The sequence below is a fragment of the Nannobrachium achirus genome (genome assembly GCF_963921795.1).
Source record: "Nannobrachium achirus genome assembly, chromosome: 6".
Classification (NCBI taxonomy): domain Eukaryota; kingdom Metazoa; phylum Chordata; class Actinopteri; order Myctophiformes; family Myctophidae; genus Nannobrachium; species Nannobrachium achirus.
In genome coordinates, this window is record NC_137815.1 from 40850053 (window position 1) to 40869272 (window position 19220).

Below are 19220 nucleotides of genomic sequence, written 5' to 3' on the forward strand. Positions count from 1 at the left end.
AAAGGTTGTCCACCCCTGCCCTATATAAGAGTTAATGTGGTTATATGGACACATGGATTGTTCAAAGTGCAGGGTCAGCAATAGTGGTGGATCCCCTTGACTCGGCCAAGCTAATCTCAAAACCAGGCCTTTGTCTTTTTTCTAACTTGCCTGGCTGGCAGCCACGGTCTCATAATAAAATAGTATAGTGTGTTAATTATGATATTCTACTCTGGTGTTTTATATTTTAAAATGTGTGCTGCTAACAAGTTAACGCTTCACTCCGGCTGCCAGTCAGCCATTCATTTGCCTCTGGGGTTCTTTAAGAAGTTAATTGAGGGGTCATGGCATGACTCGATGACTCAGCGCTTGATTTCATGCCTACAGTACATCTGCTGTCCGGCTTTGTTGCTAAAACCTGACACCACTCAGGAATCTGAGGAATGTGTTTTTAATGTCCTTTTGGTTTTGGGTTGTGGAGATTTAGCAAGTATTTTGGCATGTATTCTTTAGTTTGATGTGATCGATTTAACCAACATTTTATGAATTGTCCTTATATGGTAAACTCCACTCAAGTGTAAATCCAAGCATGTTACAGACACTTCAAATGTGAATAGAATATTGATGGCTATTTGACAATCTGTCTGACATACAGTAACTGCTGAAATGATACTCCCTTTCTGTATGAACTGTAGATCTTTTATTGTACCTGTTGAACCAGAACTGTCAAGGGCTCGTGAAAGCAAAAAGTCCCCATGTAGTTTCTGTTTAGACAGCCATGATAGATAATATCTTTTCTAAATTCAGCCTCAAAGCACATCAATTACATTATTATTAAATGTTAATTAATCACAATGCATCTACTGTCGTCTTCGATGAAATGAAATACTTCCATATTAGTTTTATGTATTTGGATTTTTTAAATATGGTTTGTGTAGTCTTATGGAGCCCAGTTGGCAACAGTTCAGAAAACAATAACTGATGAATAACAATCTACCAGGGTACTCTGTATGTGAGCTTATGAGGTGCAATGCTGCCATCTAATGGCTATATCAAAGTACTGCCAAAAAATAATTTGACATCTTAATTTGTTTTGTCAGTGATTCATTGTGTTGTGTAAGACCTTGGTAAAATAGCAGGTGAACACATTCCATCATAGTATCACTGTCAACTTAATAGGCCTCAGCAAAGCCATTAGTGTAACATTGTCGAGTACATGAGTAACTCTTAATTGCAAAACAAATCTAATCTGTTTGATTTAAAGTTTTATAAATATGTCTATATGATCTTACATTTGAGTTCCAACAAAAAATATGGGTAAATTATTAACTTGTGCCTGATACTGCCAATATAGTTTCTTTTATGCCATTGGGTCTAGTAAGATGTATAACATTTCACCGTATTAGGCGCGAGTTCAAATCTTAACCAGTATCTGACCTAGAAGCAATTTACTCTATTGCCCGTTATTGTATTAATTACTTTTTCAATTTGAGTTTTTTTTTCTTTTTTTTGCTAAAATCACATGATTTAATGACAACCGTGTTTCGTTCATGGGAGCGTGAGAGTCTGGTTTAATAGCACTCTGATTTATTGTTCGTTTCCTTGACCACAGATGTACAATACAGTCCATTTGTAGGCAATGACAGAGCAGGTTAAAAGTTTGTGGCGTCTCAGTCATAATAATAATAGTTACAGGCGACTGAGCATGAAGAAACATTTAAGGTACACAGGCATATTTACAAGCATCCATTCCGTGACTCACTCCAGACACTAAACCAAGACGATGGATTTAAAATTCTGTGCACGGTTGAAAACATGTCCTTAATCTAGTTTGGGTCAATCCCCTCATAACAGGCACGTGAATCGTTTCAGATGACCCGAGCACACTGAGTATACCCCAAGCTAGTGTGAGAAGGGAAAGGAAGAAATCGTGTGTTATAACTAGAGGTAATCTGATATACAGTATATCGTAATGACTCAATATTAGCATTTTGTATCATGTCAGGTCGTTTTTCACCAAAATAGCTAATTAAAAACATTGTTCATACAGATGTTAATCTGGTGTGATTATATTTTTTTCCGACACTATTAAGTCCTTGTGATATACACACAATAGGTGTATATGTGATGCAAAATAGGGTAACAAAAGCCATGCCTGTCTAGAATGAAAAGCATGTGCAATGCACAGACAGTGAAATCTGAGTCCACCACTAAGACCCTACAGTATAAACTTCATTGCAGGGTCCCACATTGGTCTATACTTCCATCCTTTTTCCCCCTCTACACCAAATCTTATCGCCAAAAATAGCAGATCTACGTTCACAATGGGCTGTGACGCCATGCGAGCTTGTAGATCTGCTATTTTTGTAAATGTTCGGCTGTACATATAGGGACGCCAGGGTTCATGTGGTTCATTATGGATATCAGAATCTTTCCTGTTCTCCAAACTATCAGTATCAGCCTCGAAAAAATCATATCGGACAGCCTCTATTTATAACACTAACAATAATCATTAAAATAACCCGGTTTAAATCAACAAGGACAAACTGGGAACCTCAAACAGTGACATGTAGTCAAATCTTGATCTAGAAGATATTTCATTGCAAGAGAAATTAAGTGCAGGGAGGGGACAGTGGACAAGAATATTTGGTCTCAGTTCTTCATCATCCCTCCTATCGTGTGTATGTGTCCCCGCTTAACTTTCTAACATTCCGCTTTGCAAAAGAAGCCAGAGCAGGAGGAACAGGGCAAAAGAGGAACGAACTGAATGAAGAGAGCGAGATGGCCCCTCCCCCTCCCATTCTGTCCTCATATTCTTCCATGTTCTCCACTCTCCTGGACTGTTCCAAGTTCTGCTGATGGTTTATTTAGACAGCTTTTGCATCCTCTGGTCCAGAGCTGAAAAGTTCTCTTCTACTGCTGCCAGGTTCTCCTTCATGGTCTGCTGGACCTGGTGAGGGAAGGGAGGAGGTTATTGGAGAAAGCGGGTTGAAACGTAACGTAAAGATGTTGTTTAAACAAACCAAACAAACGAGCAGAGAAAGGAGGAGTGGTGGTTAGAGGAAAGAGTTGCGAGGAGAATGAGGGAGGGAAGTGGTTTGAGGAGAGGTGGATGAAAGATATGATTTATAGCGAAAGGGGGAAATGGGAGTAAAGAAAGACCGGGGCAGAGGTTGAAAAAAAAAAGATGAGAAGAGAAGCATTTTATTATTATTATTCAAGGTGAAGACAGGAAAGAAGAGTGTGCAAGGAGAGAGGGATATGTGAGGGGGCAAGGGAGGACAGGACACATTGTGTGTAAATAGGGAGGGAGGGATGGGGGGTGACCACCAGAGAGGGGAGAACAAGCGTGGAAAGGCAGTGGTTAGGCGCAGACAGAAGTACCAAGAATAGCTGAGGTCCATAAACACTAGACCCGCAAGAATACATGAATATAAAATGTTTTAGGGCTGGATGGGAAATATACACAACAGGGCAGCAAGTAAAAAGAATATTAAAATAAATGATGCTATTCAAAGCAATCACAACATGGTCAATTTAAGGCTGTATAAAAAGGTCCAGGCAGGGTGAACATTCTTGCTATTACAGAGGATATGACAATTTATGATTGAAAATGAAAAAGGAGACGGCTGAGCAAGCCACGTCGAATCGTCGATGCATGTCTACAAAAGGTCCAGGAGTTATGAGTGTAGAAGGCCCCATCTGAACGGAGCTTTAGAGGACTTTGCTTTAACCATCCATCACCAGAACGTATTGGACAGTAAAAGTAGACCTCACGTGTGGCCCCACGATTCCTTTATCATTCTGTTCTCAGACAGACCTATTGTTGTTGGCCATGTGAGAAGATGAGATATAATTACATTACCAAGGTCATTGTATCAAAAATAGATTCCTTGGTGCAAATAACTCTGCCATGCTGACTCAACTCAATCAGTCTAAAATCCCTCTATTCTTTCATCCAATGTGAAAGCTTCTAGGGAGAGAAGGTGACATGGTCCCAGGAGTAATGATCGTCTTAATTACCCAGTTCATTTCCTGTAAAGACATTATTTAATTGACTGTACTGTACATACATTGCCCTGTGTGAAGACTAAACCGTAAAATAGGCTGTTATACAAGCAGTAAAACTATTTTTCTTAATGACACAATGACATAGAGGCTAAGTGAGGGCTAATCTAGCATTTTTTAATTTGTTTAAGATGATTAATCCATCTCAGTGTTACTTGGCTTTTTCAGTCTGCCTTACACAGCAGAAACTTGAGACGGCAGAGTCAGCATAGCGGAGCTGCTAATGCTGGATTCCAATTCCTCCTGAATAATTTGGGAACTTGTTTTTAATGATTTTTGTGAGCTAATACCCCAGCTACTGTATGAGTCAGGAGTCACAGCTCGGTTGGTGGGAGTGCAGGTGATGGGTGAAGTGTAACTAAATAGCGTCTTGAGCTCTAAATACCTGTGATAGCAATGTGCCGTTGTCCTTTAGAGAGTTGTTGATCATCTGCTGAGTGGTGTCCAGGTGGGTCAGCAGCTGGCCAAACTGCATTGCTATGGCACACACACACAAGAAGAGATGTCAATAGAAAGATAAAACTGAATACAAAAACATTGTTAAGCTTGCATAATAATGTTTTGTTGCATCTATTGAAGGGCCTGAGAAAAAGATGAAGTTTTAGATTTCAAAGCTACATTAATACATTTATGCCTGAAAGCTAGAAGACTCCCCTTTGCTTTAACCACAGGGGGGAAAAGAGTGTCAAAAGTAGCGCCTGATTGATGCCGAACGCGATTGTCCTACACCAGAGATTAGTTTACCCTTTACGTTTTGACTGATTTTTGTAAAGGGGGAGAGAACATTTAACTTATAAGCAAACAAATAGATCATCAATTAGTTAAGTAAACGAAACTTCAATAAATATTAAACAATTAACCATTAAAAAAATGTAAATACAGATCTACAAGCTTGCAATATGTGCGTAATTGCAGATACTAATGGCCGAACTGATATACTGTATTGGTCGGGCTCTAATCCAAAACACATTGACCAAAGAAGCCTTGCTGCGGACTGACAGATTCGAGCAAATAAGAGCTGGATGATAAATTACACCTTACAGCATGCAGAAATGCATTATCAACAATTCCATTAATGCCATGGTTCCATGTGCTACAGTAAATAGTATAGAAGGGGGGGGGAGTATAACACTAGGCATCTCATTTATCCCCACAGTTGGTGTTTAATGGCCTGATTCCAATTTGAACCCTCACTTCTTGCCTTTTGTTCCATTATTACCCATCTGAATCCCATTATCACTTTTCATTCACTTGCACATTTTTATTGTGGATGCAAATCTGTTAATCCAATGTTTTTTTTTTACTTCCCTGCCCAGATGCGGTCTGCAACCTGATCTACGGTTCATACTCTGCATATTGTGTTCATCGCTCACCACATTCTTTCTGACCTAGATTCTCTCCTTGAACTCTCAAGGGTGTGATTCCAAGGTTCTTTCCCCCTCACATAAAAATACAATACAATCCTCATCGCGGCATTGGAATTTACCAGACACCTGCATGAAACAATACTCTTTAGAATATCTGCAGCATAGACCCATGATTCAGTGCCAAACTATTGACAAATTAATAATGTAGGGGAAGGCATTGTGTTATATTGATTACCCCACTCATACACCGAGTTGTGCTTTTGCCTCTTGAACACCAGCATTCCTATTCTGTGGGGAACGTTGGCCAGAAATAGCAGATCCACAAGCCCACAACGTATCGCAACGTGTTGTTAAGACTTAGAGGGGAAAAGTGGTGCAAGTATCGTAACTCTAGTCAAGTTCTCCAAGACAACAGGGGTTTAAGTGTTAGTGAGAGAGTGTGCATTGTGAGCTGATCCTGTGTTTTTACCTTGCTCATGCACCTCCTTGACAGCTATGAGCCTCTGCACCATCTGAGGTAAGGAGGTGGCCATAGCGTCCCACTTCTGTACCACATCATACAGCTGTGACACCTAACAACAAAAAGCAAGCAACAAGATGTGTTATTTAAATAACCCAAGGCTGGAACATTTCCTGAAAAACGTATTTCAAGGACTGATCAATAATGTGATTTTCCCTGGAAACACAACAAGGGCCAGGGTTTCGGTTGAAATTCACGAGGCGCCAGCTCAAATCGATGAATGCTTTACAAACCTTCGACAAGTGCTCTTTTGTGGCTGAGAATTCTGAATATGGAATGTGTCAATAAGGAAGAGCAGTATTTATCTCTAGATTCCAGAGCACAGCCTGCATGACTATTGCCTTTGGTTTGGAGTAATGCTGCTTATAGGACTGTCAGACAAAAGCCTTTAAAATCTCCAAGGGCAACCGACCTTGCTTTGTGTGTCGGCGTCCTCAATGGCTGACTTGTGCTTGGCGATCTCATTCATCTTCCCAAGAACACTCTGTAGGGAAATCACAAGAAGACATTTGGTTGAAAAACTGAAAGAGCAGGACTGTCCATCAGGATCGGGGTCAATCGTCTTTTGGTAAGTAATCTTTTTTTGTAATCTTTTTTTTGTTTCTATCATGAACAAAACATTGATATAAATGCTCTGATAGCATTGGCTAGCCATGTAATTTGCTGTTTTGGCTAGAACTGTGAGTTCTATATTATTGAAAAAACATTTCCTTATTTTTTAAAGAAAAAAAAGAAAAAGAAAATCCAATTCAGAAGTGTATGTACAGTATGTTTGCCTTTAATTATTTTCAAATTTCAACGCGAAAATGTGATTTTCTTTTTAAAGGCAAAAAATATTACCATATCACTACTTCAGTTCTCGCCCCTCCCGTTTTTATGCGTGAGCTTCTGGGAACTCAGATTACTGCTTCAGTTGTTTTGGCTTGTTTTAAACTCTATAAGGACTTAAAAGGCTACACTTGATTACAACACTTACAAGTACTGCCCCTCTCTGTTATCATGGTGTACCTTGCCAAACTTTGAGGCTTAAAGGGATATTTCACTTTCAAAAAAACTTTTGGTAATTTTATCGTCTAATCAGGCTTTTATGAACACCCTGAACAGTTTTTAATTTACTTTATTCAATATTTAGATATTTGATGTAAATGTTACAAGGCCCAGATGCATTAAAAACACAAATTATTTTTTTCTGGGGACTGGTGTTTTTTGTATTTCATTTTTTCCATTTCCCCAAATAATTATAAACAATAAATGAAGAAAGTTATCAAACACGGCCTGCTCACGTATTAGGAGGGTAAAATGAGTCACCAGAAAAAACAATGGGTGTTTTAATAAATCTATCATGGTTAAAATGAAGTTTGAAGTTACAATGGGTGTGTGTGTGTGGAGAAAAGCCCATAAGATGTTTCCCTGTTGAAAGTGGAATATACCTTTAACAAGCTTCAATAAGCTAAGGCTAGAGAGAAGACAAAATATGTTGTCAGTGTAGTACGCTTTATTCTCCACATGTATTAATCCAGCGGTGTCGTTTACTGAAGGTGGAGGATCTACACTGTGAGCCTGTAGATTCTACAGGCTCACAACATGTAGCGTGTTGTTTTTGGAAGCTGCTTGCTGTGTTTGTCCCTGACTTTTCAAATGGAGAGGCATGTGATGCAGGTAGGCGGAATGAGCAGCAGTATGAGAGAAGTTTGAGTATGAGAGAATGGTTCAGACTCAAGACCTCAGATGCATTGCAAGCGGACGTGCAGCTAAGAATATCACAATGATCGAAAAAAAGAAGAAAATCTTTCTCCCGCGATTCCCCTTGACATTGCACAAGGCTGATGTCCTGTCATTGGTTGGCGTTTCGATTCCAACCATTGGCATCGCACATAATTTTGGCACCCCATAGACCTGTCCCCCATATACTCGTTTGCGAATGTAAGCATTGGCAATGCTGTTGGCGGCCAATGCAAAAAGTAGCAGTCTGCATATTTTGGCTATTTTGGAAATGGGGCTTTAGTGGTCAATGCCACAAAGAACAGAAAAAGTATTAGTATTCCTTTGTAAACAATCAAGAATAACAATACCATTTCTAAATGGCTGTTTTCAAAAGATGCATTTGTTCTTGACAGAACTTATTCAAAAATGACCCTGTAACTGCCAAGGACAGGATGCCAGGGTAAAGACAGCAGCCTGACAGTGCTGTGTGCCCCACGGGAGTTACCTGCAGTCTGGCTTCCACCTGATCCAGAGTGGCAGAGTCCAGTGCACTGACCCTCGCCTGCAGAAGCTCCATGGTGTCCTGACACACACGGTACACACACATAAAAACTGTCAGAATTCATGTATACGTCACAGAACAAACTCCTATTACTCAGATGTTTTGAATTGGTCCTAGTGGTGCTTTGATAACCAACCACTACTCAGCAGACAGCTACAGGTATAGTGTCTGTAATTCTTACATTATACAACTTTGTACGCTAGCGTTGCGCGCCGACAATAGCTGATCTACAAGCTCACAACACGTTGTGGGGTTGCAGAAAGGCTACTCACGCCACACGACAAAGTATGAATTAAACTTTAAAAGGGACGCAATAATGCACTGAGGGGAAACTAATGTATTGACTCACCACCAAACTAGACCCTTGTACACCAGCAGTCAGCGGACCCTGAAATATACAAAGGTAAATCATTTATATTCAATAATTTTCATTGTATAAAAGTGAATGAAGCAAGATGTCTGATTGTGCTTGTTATTAGAGTAACATTTTCAACCTGACATCTCCTTTGGGCCTGTCATTATAGCTGAAAAGTTTTGATTAGGGTGTTTAAATACAATAACTTAAGCATTTATTTTCAAGCTATGTTTTTTTCTTATAGGTTCGAATGTAAGAATTTCAAATTGATTAGAAAACTCAGCCCTTTTTACAATATTTAATTTAAAACATCAGTTATCGTTGGTCTAGCACTCTCCACAAAGGGCTCTACTCGTTATTTAGGACATGATATGCTCTTATATAGAGTGTCTTTCTGGCTTTAAGTGTGCAATATTAGTGGCATGAACCCTAGTCAACAAACGGGTCAAGTGGGCTAAGAAAACAGGGCTAAGAAAACAAGTAAGTGCTAGAAATTCCACAGCCTGGGATGTTTGGAGTGTTGTGCAGGAAGGGGTGTCCGTATGGTGTTGGGGAGGAGAGCGAGAGGCTGAGAATGTGTGTGTGTGTGTGTGTGTGTGTGTGTGTGTGTGTGTGTGTGTGTGTGTGTGTGTGTGTGTGTGTGTGTGTGTGTGTGTGTGTGTGTGTGTGTGTGTGTGTGTGTGTGTGTGTGTGTGTGTGCGTGGGGCTGGACTGTACCTGTTTGTCTGATCCTGAGCCAACAGATATCTCCAGCTCTGCCAGCCGTTTCTCCAACTCTGCCATCTACAGGGGAGGGAGGAAGGGAACACATGGCTGACATCAACACACTACTGCAGTGGTTCTCAGACTTATCCCCACTACAATATTTTGTCAGCTGAGTATCCCCATTCACAAGCACAAATACAAAAGACTCCCTGATATTGACACTTTTTTTGTGTTTCTGACAAACTTTTTTTTGTTCACTTGTGAACTGACATAAAATGAAGTTGAATGAATTGGTTGTATTGAAAACATACTAGCATATAAAGGATTTTTCAAACGTGTATGTTAGTTTCCAGATTTAATGAACGTGGGATAAATTGCTCATAACCAATAGTAGGCAAAAAATAAAAATTGGAAACTTTCTGAGTTTCTGACCTGTACAATTTTGTTGGGATGTGCACGCTTCCCTTTGGTCTCTACCCGCATTTGAGAGAAACACTGAACTAGTATAACTAGTAAGGGATGTATGTGGCCGATGTGGCCTCCATATATGGGCATTCCCATATGAAGTCCTGTTAGGGGAACCACACTAACAGAATCTATTTTATGCCCATATATATGGAGATCCCTGTCTGTAGAACAGCCACACTGGTTAGACTGACATGTATAGTCAATAGGTTAGACTGACATGTATGAAATATATATATTGGCATTCACAGATATGGTCTTAATATTGCTGACATCAGGGATCTCCATATATGGACATAAAAGGAATTCTGTTAGTGTGGTTCCCCTGACATCACAGTGATGTCAGAGTGTGACAGTCAATCAACAATAAAAGATCAAAACAAGCTTTACCCAGACAGAAAGATAGGTTCAAGATTTGACGCTTCTCAAACTAAACTGCGACCGTAATATAATAATAAACGTCAATATGGCTTATTTGTAAGCTCACGGGGGTGAAAGACAGTAAGTCATTGTACAGCCTGTACAATCATTATTCCTAAAAATAAGTACAATCATTATTCCTAAAAATAAGTACAATCATTATCCCTAAAAATAACAGTCCTAACCGGTCCACAGTGTGCTCTCTGGCTTACCTTGGCAGACTCATTGAATTTCTCCTGCTCCGGTCTGCTGTGGAGCTCATAGAGAACCACTCCATCTGGGCCTTTGGCTGCTGCTGCCTTGCCCTCTCCTGCGGCGCTGCTGCGACCGCCCCTGGCTGCTTCCAGCTGACTTAGCAGACGCCTGGGTTAAGGATGGAGGGATGGAAGGAAGGAAGAGGCAAAAGGAGGAGAGACACGGGAGACAAAGAAAAAAAAAGGGAAGGAAAGAACGAGACAAGGAAGAGAGAGAGAGAAAGGGGAGGAGGAGGGAAAAATAGACACAAAGGAGAAAACAGAAATCAAGGCGAGAGTTCATGTAGATCATAGGCTTCTTAATCTATTATGCTTCATTTGCCCAGGGCTTTGCTGCAGTTTCACAAAACAGTTTACCTCGCTTTCTCTCTCTCTATGCCTCTTCAAAGCTTTTATCCATTACCTGCTCACTTCCATTCCGCTCAGCACGAGGCTGACAGGTCCTGGCATGAGATTTCACCTCCTCTTCTCTCCTTCCCTCTGATAAACCCTCATGCTGCCTGCCTCCTACTGCTCCCATCCATCCGTCCATTCATTCCTCCCATGAGTCCCATCCCTCGCTCTCACATCAGGTGTTGCATTAAGGGCTGCTTCCTCTGTTTAAACCTAACGTTTCACCCCATTTTCTCTCTCTGACTGTGCTCTACCTAGCTCGCTCTCAATTTACAATGTAGGCAACAAACACTCGTAAACGGTGTAAATTACATTAGACCGTCCACAACAAGCACTGAAAAGACTGAATACCGTTGTTACCGTTGTAAATGGTCAAGTAAGAGATAATAGAGTGCAATAAAGGGGATTAAGTGCTGCCAGGTAATTATGATCACAGATAAGACAAAAAAATTAAAAATTAAAATACTATCTGAATAACATACTTAACATCTGTGGATAAGCAAACTCTATGTATAAATGATGTACAAAGAATATGTGAACAACCAACCAACCATCCCCATCATTAACCTTCCATTTACAACAAGAAGATTCATATGTTCAGTTCAACTCTTCTTCTCTCAGTGTGCATCTTCCTTACACCCTCCCATTGTTTTACTTCATCCCTTACCCTCCCTCCATCCTGTTTACACGCTCAGTGCTCATCTGGCTCCTGTGGGACAGAGGCTGACAGATCCAGAGGTTCCAGGACTGAACTCTCTCCATGCCCTGCATCAACCCCCACCACCCCTCACTCTCCAGCTCACCTGGTCAGCGCTCCGTCTGGGTCAGCCAGGTTGATGTGGGCCTGGGGTCCCAGCAGTGAGTCGAGGTGGGACGAGACCAGCTGCTGTTTGAGCTGGGCCGCCTGCTGTGCCAGGACCACTGGGGTCAGGCGCTCCTCCGCATTGCTTTCCTTTGTGGTAGCCTGCAGACAGGGAGGGCACACAGATGCAGAGAATTTATTCAGGTCCAAAGAGCAACACAGCCGTTGGGTTCAACAATGTGGACGCTCAACGATTGGTTTCCAGCCATGCAGGTACAGTACAGTGGGGTCCTGTAGACTGTGTAGAGTCCTGCTCCCTGTGCCAGCCCATAAGCGTTCGCTGGTCATTAGATTAGCCTTTATTGTCCCAGAGGGATATTTGGTTTCACAGTCTGTTAAACATCAAACACATAAGAACAATATAAAGACAGTATATAGAATCTCCAGAGTGCATCCCATACCTCCTCCTAACACAAAACCTATCAGGAGGGAGTTTTTTTTACTACTGCAAGTGGACAAAACTCCTACTTCAAAGTTATACTTAGATATCTATTCATGTTTACGCCTCACAAGGTTCAACCTACAAGGTTGGTCACAGTTTAAGATCTCTTGTGTGGACGCATACATGCAGAAGCAGAAATGTGTGCCTTAGAGAAATTAAATTGAAAGGAAAATCTGATTTGATACAAAAACAACTTTTGGCCACAGCAGCACCAGGTCACAGGTTACACAGTCAAAGTGCCAAGGTTACTTTCTTCCGCGATTTCCTTGATAAAGTAGATTTACAAAAAGCACAATGTGATATGATTTAAGAAATGTGTAACATTATAATTTGTACAGAAAACTACAGCATCAAAGAATTTTATAACATTAAAAGTCTGAAAACTATCATGATATGAAAGTTTGGGCATATCACCCAGACCAATTTCTTGTATTTCTTATAATTTAATAATAATAAGAACACCAGACAGTGCTTTGGAATCAGGTCTTAAGTGCAAAGAAATAGAAAGTGATGTTACAATTTGCAGAAATGTTCAAGGAACCTTGCAGAACTTCTAACAAACACTGGCCTACGTGGAAAACTATTGCATTTTTGTTAGCGTTTGGGTATTTCCGAAGAACATTTGGACATACATTTTGTACAGACCTCAAGATTACTGATAAATGTTCCATCCCAAGCTTACTACAGACTAGGGGCAAGTAATTTCTGTGTGTGTGTGTGTGTGTGTGTGTGTGTGTGTGTGTGTGTGTGTGTGTGTGTGTGTGTGTGTGTGTGTGTGTGTGTGTGTGCGCGCGTGCGTGCGTGCGTGCATGCCGACCTGAATGGAGTCAACTTCTTGAGTGAGTTCCTGGATCTCATTTACTAGCCGCTGATACTTCTGCTGGGGTGTCTCCTTCACTCCACAACCTTCACCCAACTACACAGACAGACAGGATAAGAGAAAGAAACATCACAAAGGAGCCACAGTGAGACATAAACTGACTGCATCATTGACAGAGAGGGTTCACATAAGTTACTGAAAATGAATTACCAAATAATCATATCGAGTGTACAGAATGTACTCACAAGTTCATATTCTCCCGACTCATAACCCACTCTTTTGCTTTTACTGATTCTGTCTGAGAAGTCTGTAGGAATGAGGGAGACAGAGACAGACAAAAACACATTATATTTCAGTCTGAGATTCAAGACTGACTTTGTTCCACATTGCAAAATGTTTGATGCGGCAGTGCTATTAAGGCCATTAAATATCGACAGCTTATTGACAAAATAGACCAGGAAATACTGAATGCTTCTTTTAATAACTACAGTATCCCTGCTTCATGCAATACCGCCCCTCTTAATTTCATGCAAGTTGTTTAGTCATGTTTTCTTTGTCATTCATTGTAAACTGACCAAGTCCCTTGGTGCCGATATGTTTGTCTTTGAACTTGTCGTAGGCTGCATTGGGGTTGACCACAATCCTCTCCACGCTGTCACTGCAGAGCTCCTCCTGTCATTCATGAAATCAGGAAATAAGAGTCAAGACACACCAGAGAACAATGCAAAATCATACACTCACCTCTCAGCTCACACACAAAGCAAACAATTTACTGTAGAATGCAAGCCTTGATCAAAGCAAGTAAAATCCAAGGTAGAGAGAGATGTGAGCTGAGGACAGGCTGAGCTTTACCATTCTGCCCCAGAAACCTGATTTTAGCCAAGAGTTATGGGGTTGCTTTATACTGTAGCATAAAAAAACCCTTGGAGATAACGTAATTCTGACTACCTATCCTGAACATCAGCAGTAACGTTGCAGTGCGATACTGTGGATTGTCAACAGGAAGAGTAGATGGTTGTAAACATTTCAAATACAACCGTTGTTGTAGGACAGACCAACGCTGTGGCGTGATTTGGGGTTTCTATAACCATGCAGCATTAACAATGACAAAGTGTGGCTTCAACTTCTTGTGTACTAGGGCTGAGCCTAATGCAATTTTCATAATTCAAAGCATCATAGTAAAAAGATTAATAATAATAATCTGGGGTCCTTTAAAACAAGGCTAATTAATGTACTGGGTAATGCAAATATTTTTTATGTCTTGTGTAAATAATGCATGAAACAATGTGAGATATGAGCGATATTTGCTCTACAAGCGTGTAATCAGAATCTCAACAAGGTACTTATGGAATTGTGGACATTAACAGCACGTCAATAATCGGGATACTTTTAAAGCCACACAAATACAGAAAGCGCTTCATCCGTTTATAGTTAAATGGTTGGTATGTAAAGTTCCAACTACAACACTTGTACTAGTCTCCGTGGCTTATTTAGCATGCAATGTGACCACTTCTTGCCACATGAATGCATGTTCAACCATGGGCCTGAAGAGCAGCAGATATGTCCGTTTGGAAGTAACTACACATGCCACGGACTAAATAATATAAATAAATACAGCATTAAGCCATAAGAACTAGGAAGGCACATTCTAGGATGTAGGACAATCCATGAAACCAACTTATGGAGCACATGGATGCGATCAGGTTCTATGGGACATATGTCCACACAAAGCGTTTTATGCACGGTTGAGCACTTTGGATATCATGTCCATAGCGTTTGCAGTCGCACACATCATTTATTGACACCAGCAACAATTCCAAACCGATCAACCATCACTGTGCTTGAATGTCCTCTCAACTGTGTGTCATTAGCACAAAAAGCTTTCGATTCAACGTCAGGACGTAAATTACTGGGTTGCCAGACACAATCAGGAGGATCAATCGGTCCTCTCCAAAAGTTAAACTTACTGTTTCCTTCTAAATTAGAAACAACCAAAAAACACAGAACGTTGAGAGTAGTGTGATCCTTGGGCACTGAGAAGAGGAGCCCACCAGTGCAGCTTTATCATAGAAATGCATGGCAGACACAGGCGCTGCCTAAAAGCTTTGTGTGGACAGTCTTCAAAGGTTTATAAGCCATGTCATTCTTCACATTTACAGTATGTTAAAAGGGGCCTAAACCCTTTTTAACAAGGTATTTGCCTAGATGGACTTATTGATGCCTTTGTGTAACTTTTTCTTGGCTGTGTATAGTTGGGAAGGGGGTCTCTTACCATTGATCTGTTTTTTTAACTTATTTTTAATCGTTTTTCTTGACTTTTTATGCCATGTAGCACTTGAGATTTGTGTCAAATATAAAGTGTTTTACAAATAAAATGTATTGTTAAATGTATTAGTATGTGTAGGACATGAATGCCTACTCGGCATTGCCAAGGACCTTCAACGTAAACAAGACGGTAAAAGGACTTTTTTGGGGTGTTCCTTTTAGGCAGGGTGTTTAACTATACTTGTGCTACGTTTATTGACTATACTTAATTTAGGATCTGAAATTTGAACCAACCATCAAAGCCCTTAAGCATTTGTCTCAGCCCTAGTATAAATTAAACTGTAAAGCAGACTCTATAACTGGTGTGCTAAATATGTGATGTGGGTTCTAGATGAAGCAAGTCTCACATCAGTAGCCTCTAGCCCTCTACACACAGTGACTCACCGATTAGTAATTTAGGGAACCACAGGACTAATCGCTGGATTACTATCTCAACAACCCCCAGTTAATCAATTAAGATGGACTAGAAGGGGATGGTTGGGTAGAATTAAAACACCACCAGTACAGATACACAGACAACATGGACAGACGTTCACACGAGACAGACCAACAAAGCATGCACACACGAGACAGATGGACAGATGTTAGGATGGTGGAGGGGGGGCGGGGAGTTAGTCAGGCTCTTACCAGCTCCTTGGGTTTCCAAAGAGAGTTAGAGAAAACAACGGAAGGTACAGAGGGAGAGAAAAAGTAGAGATAGACAGAGAGAGAGAAAGAGAGAGAGAGAGGGGGGAGAAACAACACAGATTAATGTGGTTATCACATGCCATGCACACAGCAGGCGCAGTCGGCCAGGGTCGGGGAGATAAGAAAGAAAGCAGTGTAACCGAGTGTGGCTGCTGCAGACACTGGAGACACTATTCATGGAAATAGCTTATGATGATGTCTCCAGTACTTTCTCTCTTCCCCCTAAGGGTGGTTGATGATCATTCAACAGTCTTCACTTACGATCTGTTGATTCCATTGGGACTACTTGAAGTTCGAAGAGAGAGACTTGTGTTGCTCGAAATGTCACTACATTAAATGGGAGGCATTTTTGTGTGGACCTTTTCTGCTTGTATGTACAAGTATTCTTTGATGCAGCACACATTTTATTGAACATTGAGATGTGCTGTCATGTGCATGTATTTTTTTTTTTGCATATTTTCTTTAATGTTTAGGAACCAATCATCATGAATGAGGGGGGGGGGGGAGAGGCAGTGCACTGTCAGAGAAAAATCAAAGTATATTGAATCAACGGGCTACTGTAGACTATAGAGCAAGAGACATGTTAATTAAACAACATGCAAGCCGCCCCGATTAGCTTAAACCCAGATAACTGCTGAACCTAAATGTACTTTTAATGTCCCTTTAGTCTGCATTGTGAGTGGGTTAGTAAGGAAGCAATTGTTAGAACATAATAGCCGGTGAAAGAAAGGGTTATTAGAGAGAAAAACACAAACAACGTTTTTTTCTTGTCACTATTACACACACACACACACACACACACACACACACACACACACACACACACACACACACACACACACACACACACACACACACACACACACACCCCCCTTATCCTCAAATAGTAGTCCTAGACTCCAAATGGAGGGGTATTGACCTAATATAGGAAATATAAACTGGTACTGTGTTGGAGTTTGCCTATCAACATGATTATAACCTAAAGAAAGCAAGCCAGAGAATCAAGTAAACCGCAAATCAAGACAAAGCAACTTAAATCAAAGATGCGAAAAGAATCAATCGTTTGCACTCAAACAGAAATGGAAATATCGTAACTGATGAACGAATACATTTACAAACTGAATACAAAGCATTAAAAAGGGGCACCCCATCAAATTATTTTCATTCCATCCCAATCAGAAGATCCAGGGAAGTGAATAGAAGATTAAAACCCCATGCAAAACGAATTTACCGCAGTAAACTCACTGAGAGGAAAATAGAACCAATCTTACTTGTACAAACTATGGTCCCAAGAGGGGCGGGGAAGAGTCAAAACAAGGACGAGGGATAAGGGAAGGAAGAATATGGAAGATGGGAGGGAAAATGCCAATTAGATTTTACTCTGTTGGTCAGTCAATATAGGCCAAACTATGTTGAATGATACCGTTGGGATGGATCTTGAGTCATCCTCTCTGGACTCATGCTGATGTTAACAACTTTCAACCAGGCATAACTATTCTAGCCCCACATTTTGGGCACGTCATTATATGCAAGAATTGTCAAAACAAGACTGCAACACGCTGCATTGTGACCTTGTACAAATAGATCTGCTATTTTTAAACATTTTTTTGACAACAGGGTTTAAGTGGTTAATGCTGCTGTTTTGTATGAACATGTTACACGTTACTTGGTAATAGAGCATAGATCTGGAGAGCAAGACCCCCACTCCCAAAAAAAAGTCAGAAGTAACTCCTTTTTTTGTGTCCGTCAAAACCAGCTATACCCCTATAGAAAGCCAAACAACTACATTTATATTGGGAAATAAAATATAACATCAATAATACATATCACTGTTGTTAGTTACTAAAAAACAGGAAAGATGATGTTTGAAAACACTAAGGCAATAGCACTATGTTAGGCCCTAAATAAATTAGGATCTCATCTCGCCTAAAGAGCAGTAACACACAGAAAGCACTGCACTGTGTAACAAGCCATGTCATTGTTTTGTCTACTGTCTGTGTGTATGCATTTCTCACCAAGAGATAATACAGGCATGAAGATGACACAATACCATAGTAGCACAATTCATGACATTCTGTGACACAAATATGGAAACGTCAACATTGCCGACTAGCTGATTTAACTAAATGCCACACTGTAGCCACATCAGAACTATTGAATGTCCTCACCGACTCAAACTGTGCTTGGTCATCTTCTGGCAGGTCTCCCGTCTCGTAGACGTCGGGCTCGTTAAAGGCCTATTGGTACAATGACAATGTTATTATTGTTGTGATTATGAATGACATCAAAATGACAACAAGGCAGCATAAACAAGCTAGCTGGTCTTTTAGCCTGGCCAACGCCCCGGCCCATTCACTTTTGCTAGCAAGGCTGCCTCAAGATTTACAAGAAATACAACGTTAGCAATATGAGTTACATCATCAATATGGTCATATGTGGGCGAATATTAACTAACACAAGAATAAGCATCAGTGAAACAATATGGAAACAGAAGCTGTCATTAGCCAGACAGCTAGTCTCTTAGCTTTAAATGCTAGCTAGCTAGCTTAATCTGTTAGCCGGATGGAGTTAGCCACTTACGATTCCTGGCAAATTGGCATATTTAGGATCAGCCATTGTTGCTAGGATGCGAAAACAAGGCCAGAGGAAGAACAAAAACTGAAGAAGCGTGACTTAGTCCAGATAATGTTTAGACTGTGGTCTCCAGAGCGGAGGGAATCAGACAGTAACAAAGGCTGAGATGAAGCAGGCAAGCAGCAGTCTTGCGTTATTGGAAATGACGTCTCTTCCACCCGGCGATGGCTGATGCTGTGGATGATGTGGTCGTTTCGTTTGACACTTTGTCGCATTGGTTTGTCCGCCTGGCGGCGCTACGCGGACGGGGCTTAGATTACGCCAGTGATATGCGACGCTCCGTGACGCTCCGTTTTATCGGGCAGTCAAAGGTAACAAAACAAGCGTTCCCAACATAGCCCAGCACAGCCACATGTAGACATAATAAATAAACCCAATTGTATTTATTTATTTAAATATTATGGGCAGTTTATTTCCTATTATGTCTATAGAAATACTAAATGCATTCACTGCAGTGGTCTAGGAAATGTACAACTTGCCAAAATTGACTTTGTCTTTGATTAAAATTACAGTAGCCTTAAACACATTTTCGTCTGCATTTTTAAAATAACCTGTTAATCTTATTAAAGTTCTACATTCAAGCATAGGCCTAAGAAAAATGTAGTTTTACAACCCAAAATAATAATCTCGTTACATCCCGTGGCCTGCCTTCCCCTGA

The 19220-nt window shown here is 40.7% G+C and overlaps 1 protein-coding gene across 1 annotated transcript; it reads right to left on the reverse strand.

The window, feature by feature from the left end:
* Positions 1-1543: 1543 nt before the first annotated feature.
* dctn2 (dynactin 2 (p50)) lies at positions 1544-18718 on the reverse strand. Its single transcript, XM_080727884.1, has 14 exons — positions 18509-18718; positions 18097-18165; positions 13492-13588; positions 13162-13223; positions 12914-13012; positions 11596-11756; positions 10358-10508; positions 9273-9338; positions 8550-8588; positions 8144-8221; positions 6347-6418; positions 5884-5986; positions 4433-4524; positions 1544-2929 (listed from the first exon to the last, which is right to left on the reverse strand). The coding sequence occupies exons 1-14, from the start codon at positions 18542-18544 to the stop codon at positions 2843-2845; spliced, it is 1212 nt and encodes a 403-aa protein (XP_080584010.1). The 5' UTR covers positions 18545-18718; the 3' UTR covers positions 1544-2842.
* Positions 18719-19220: the final 502 nt, after the last annotated feature.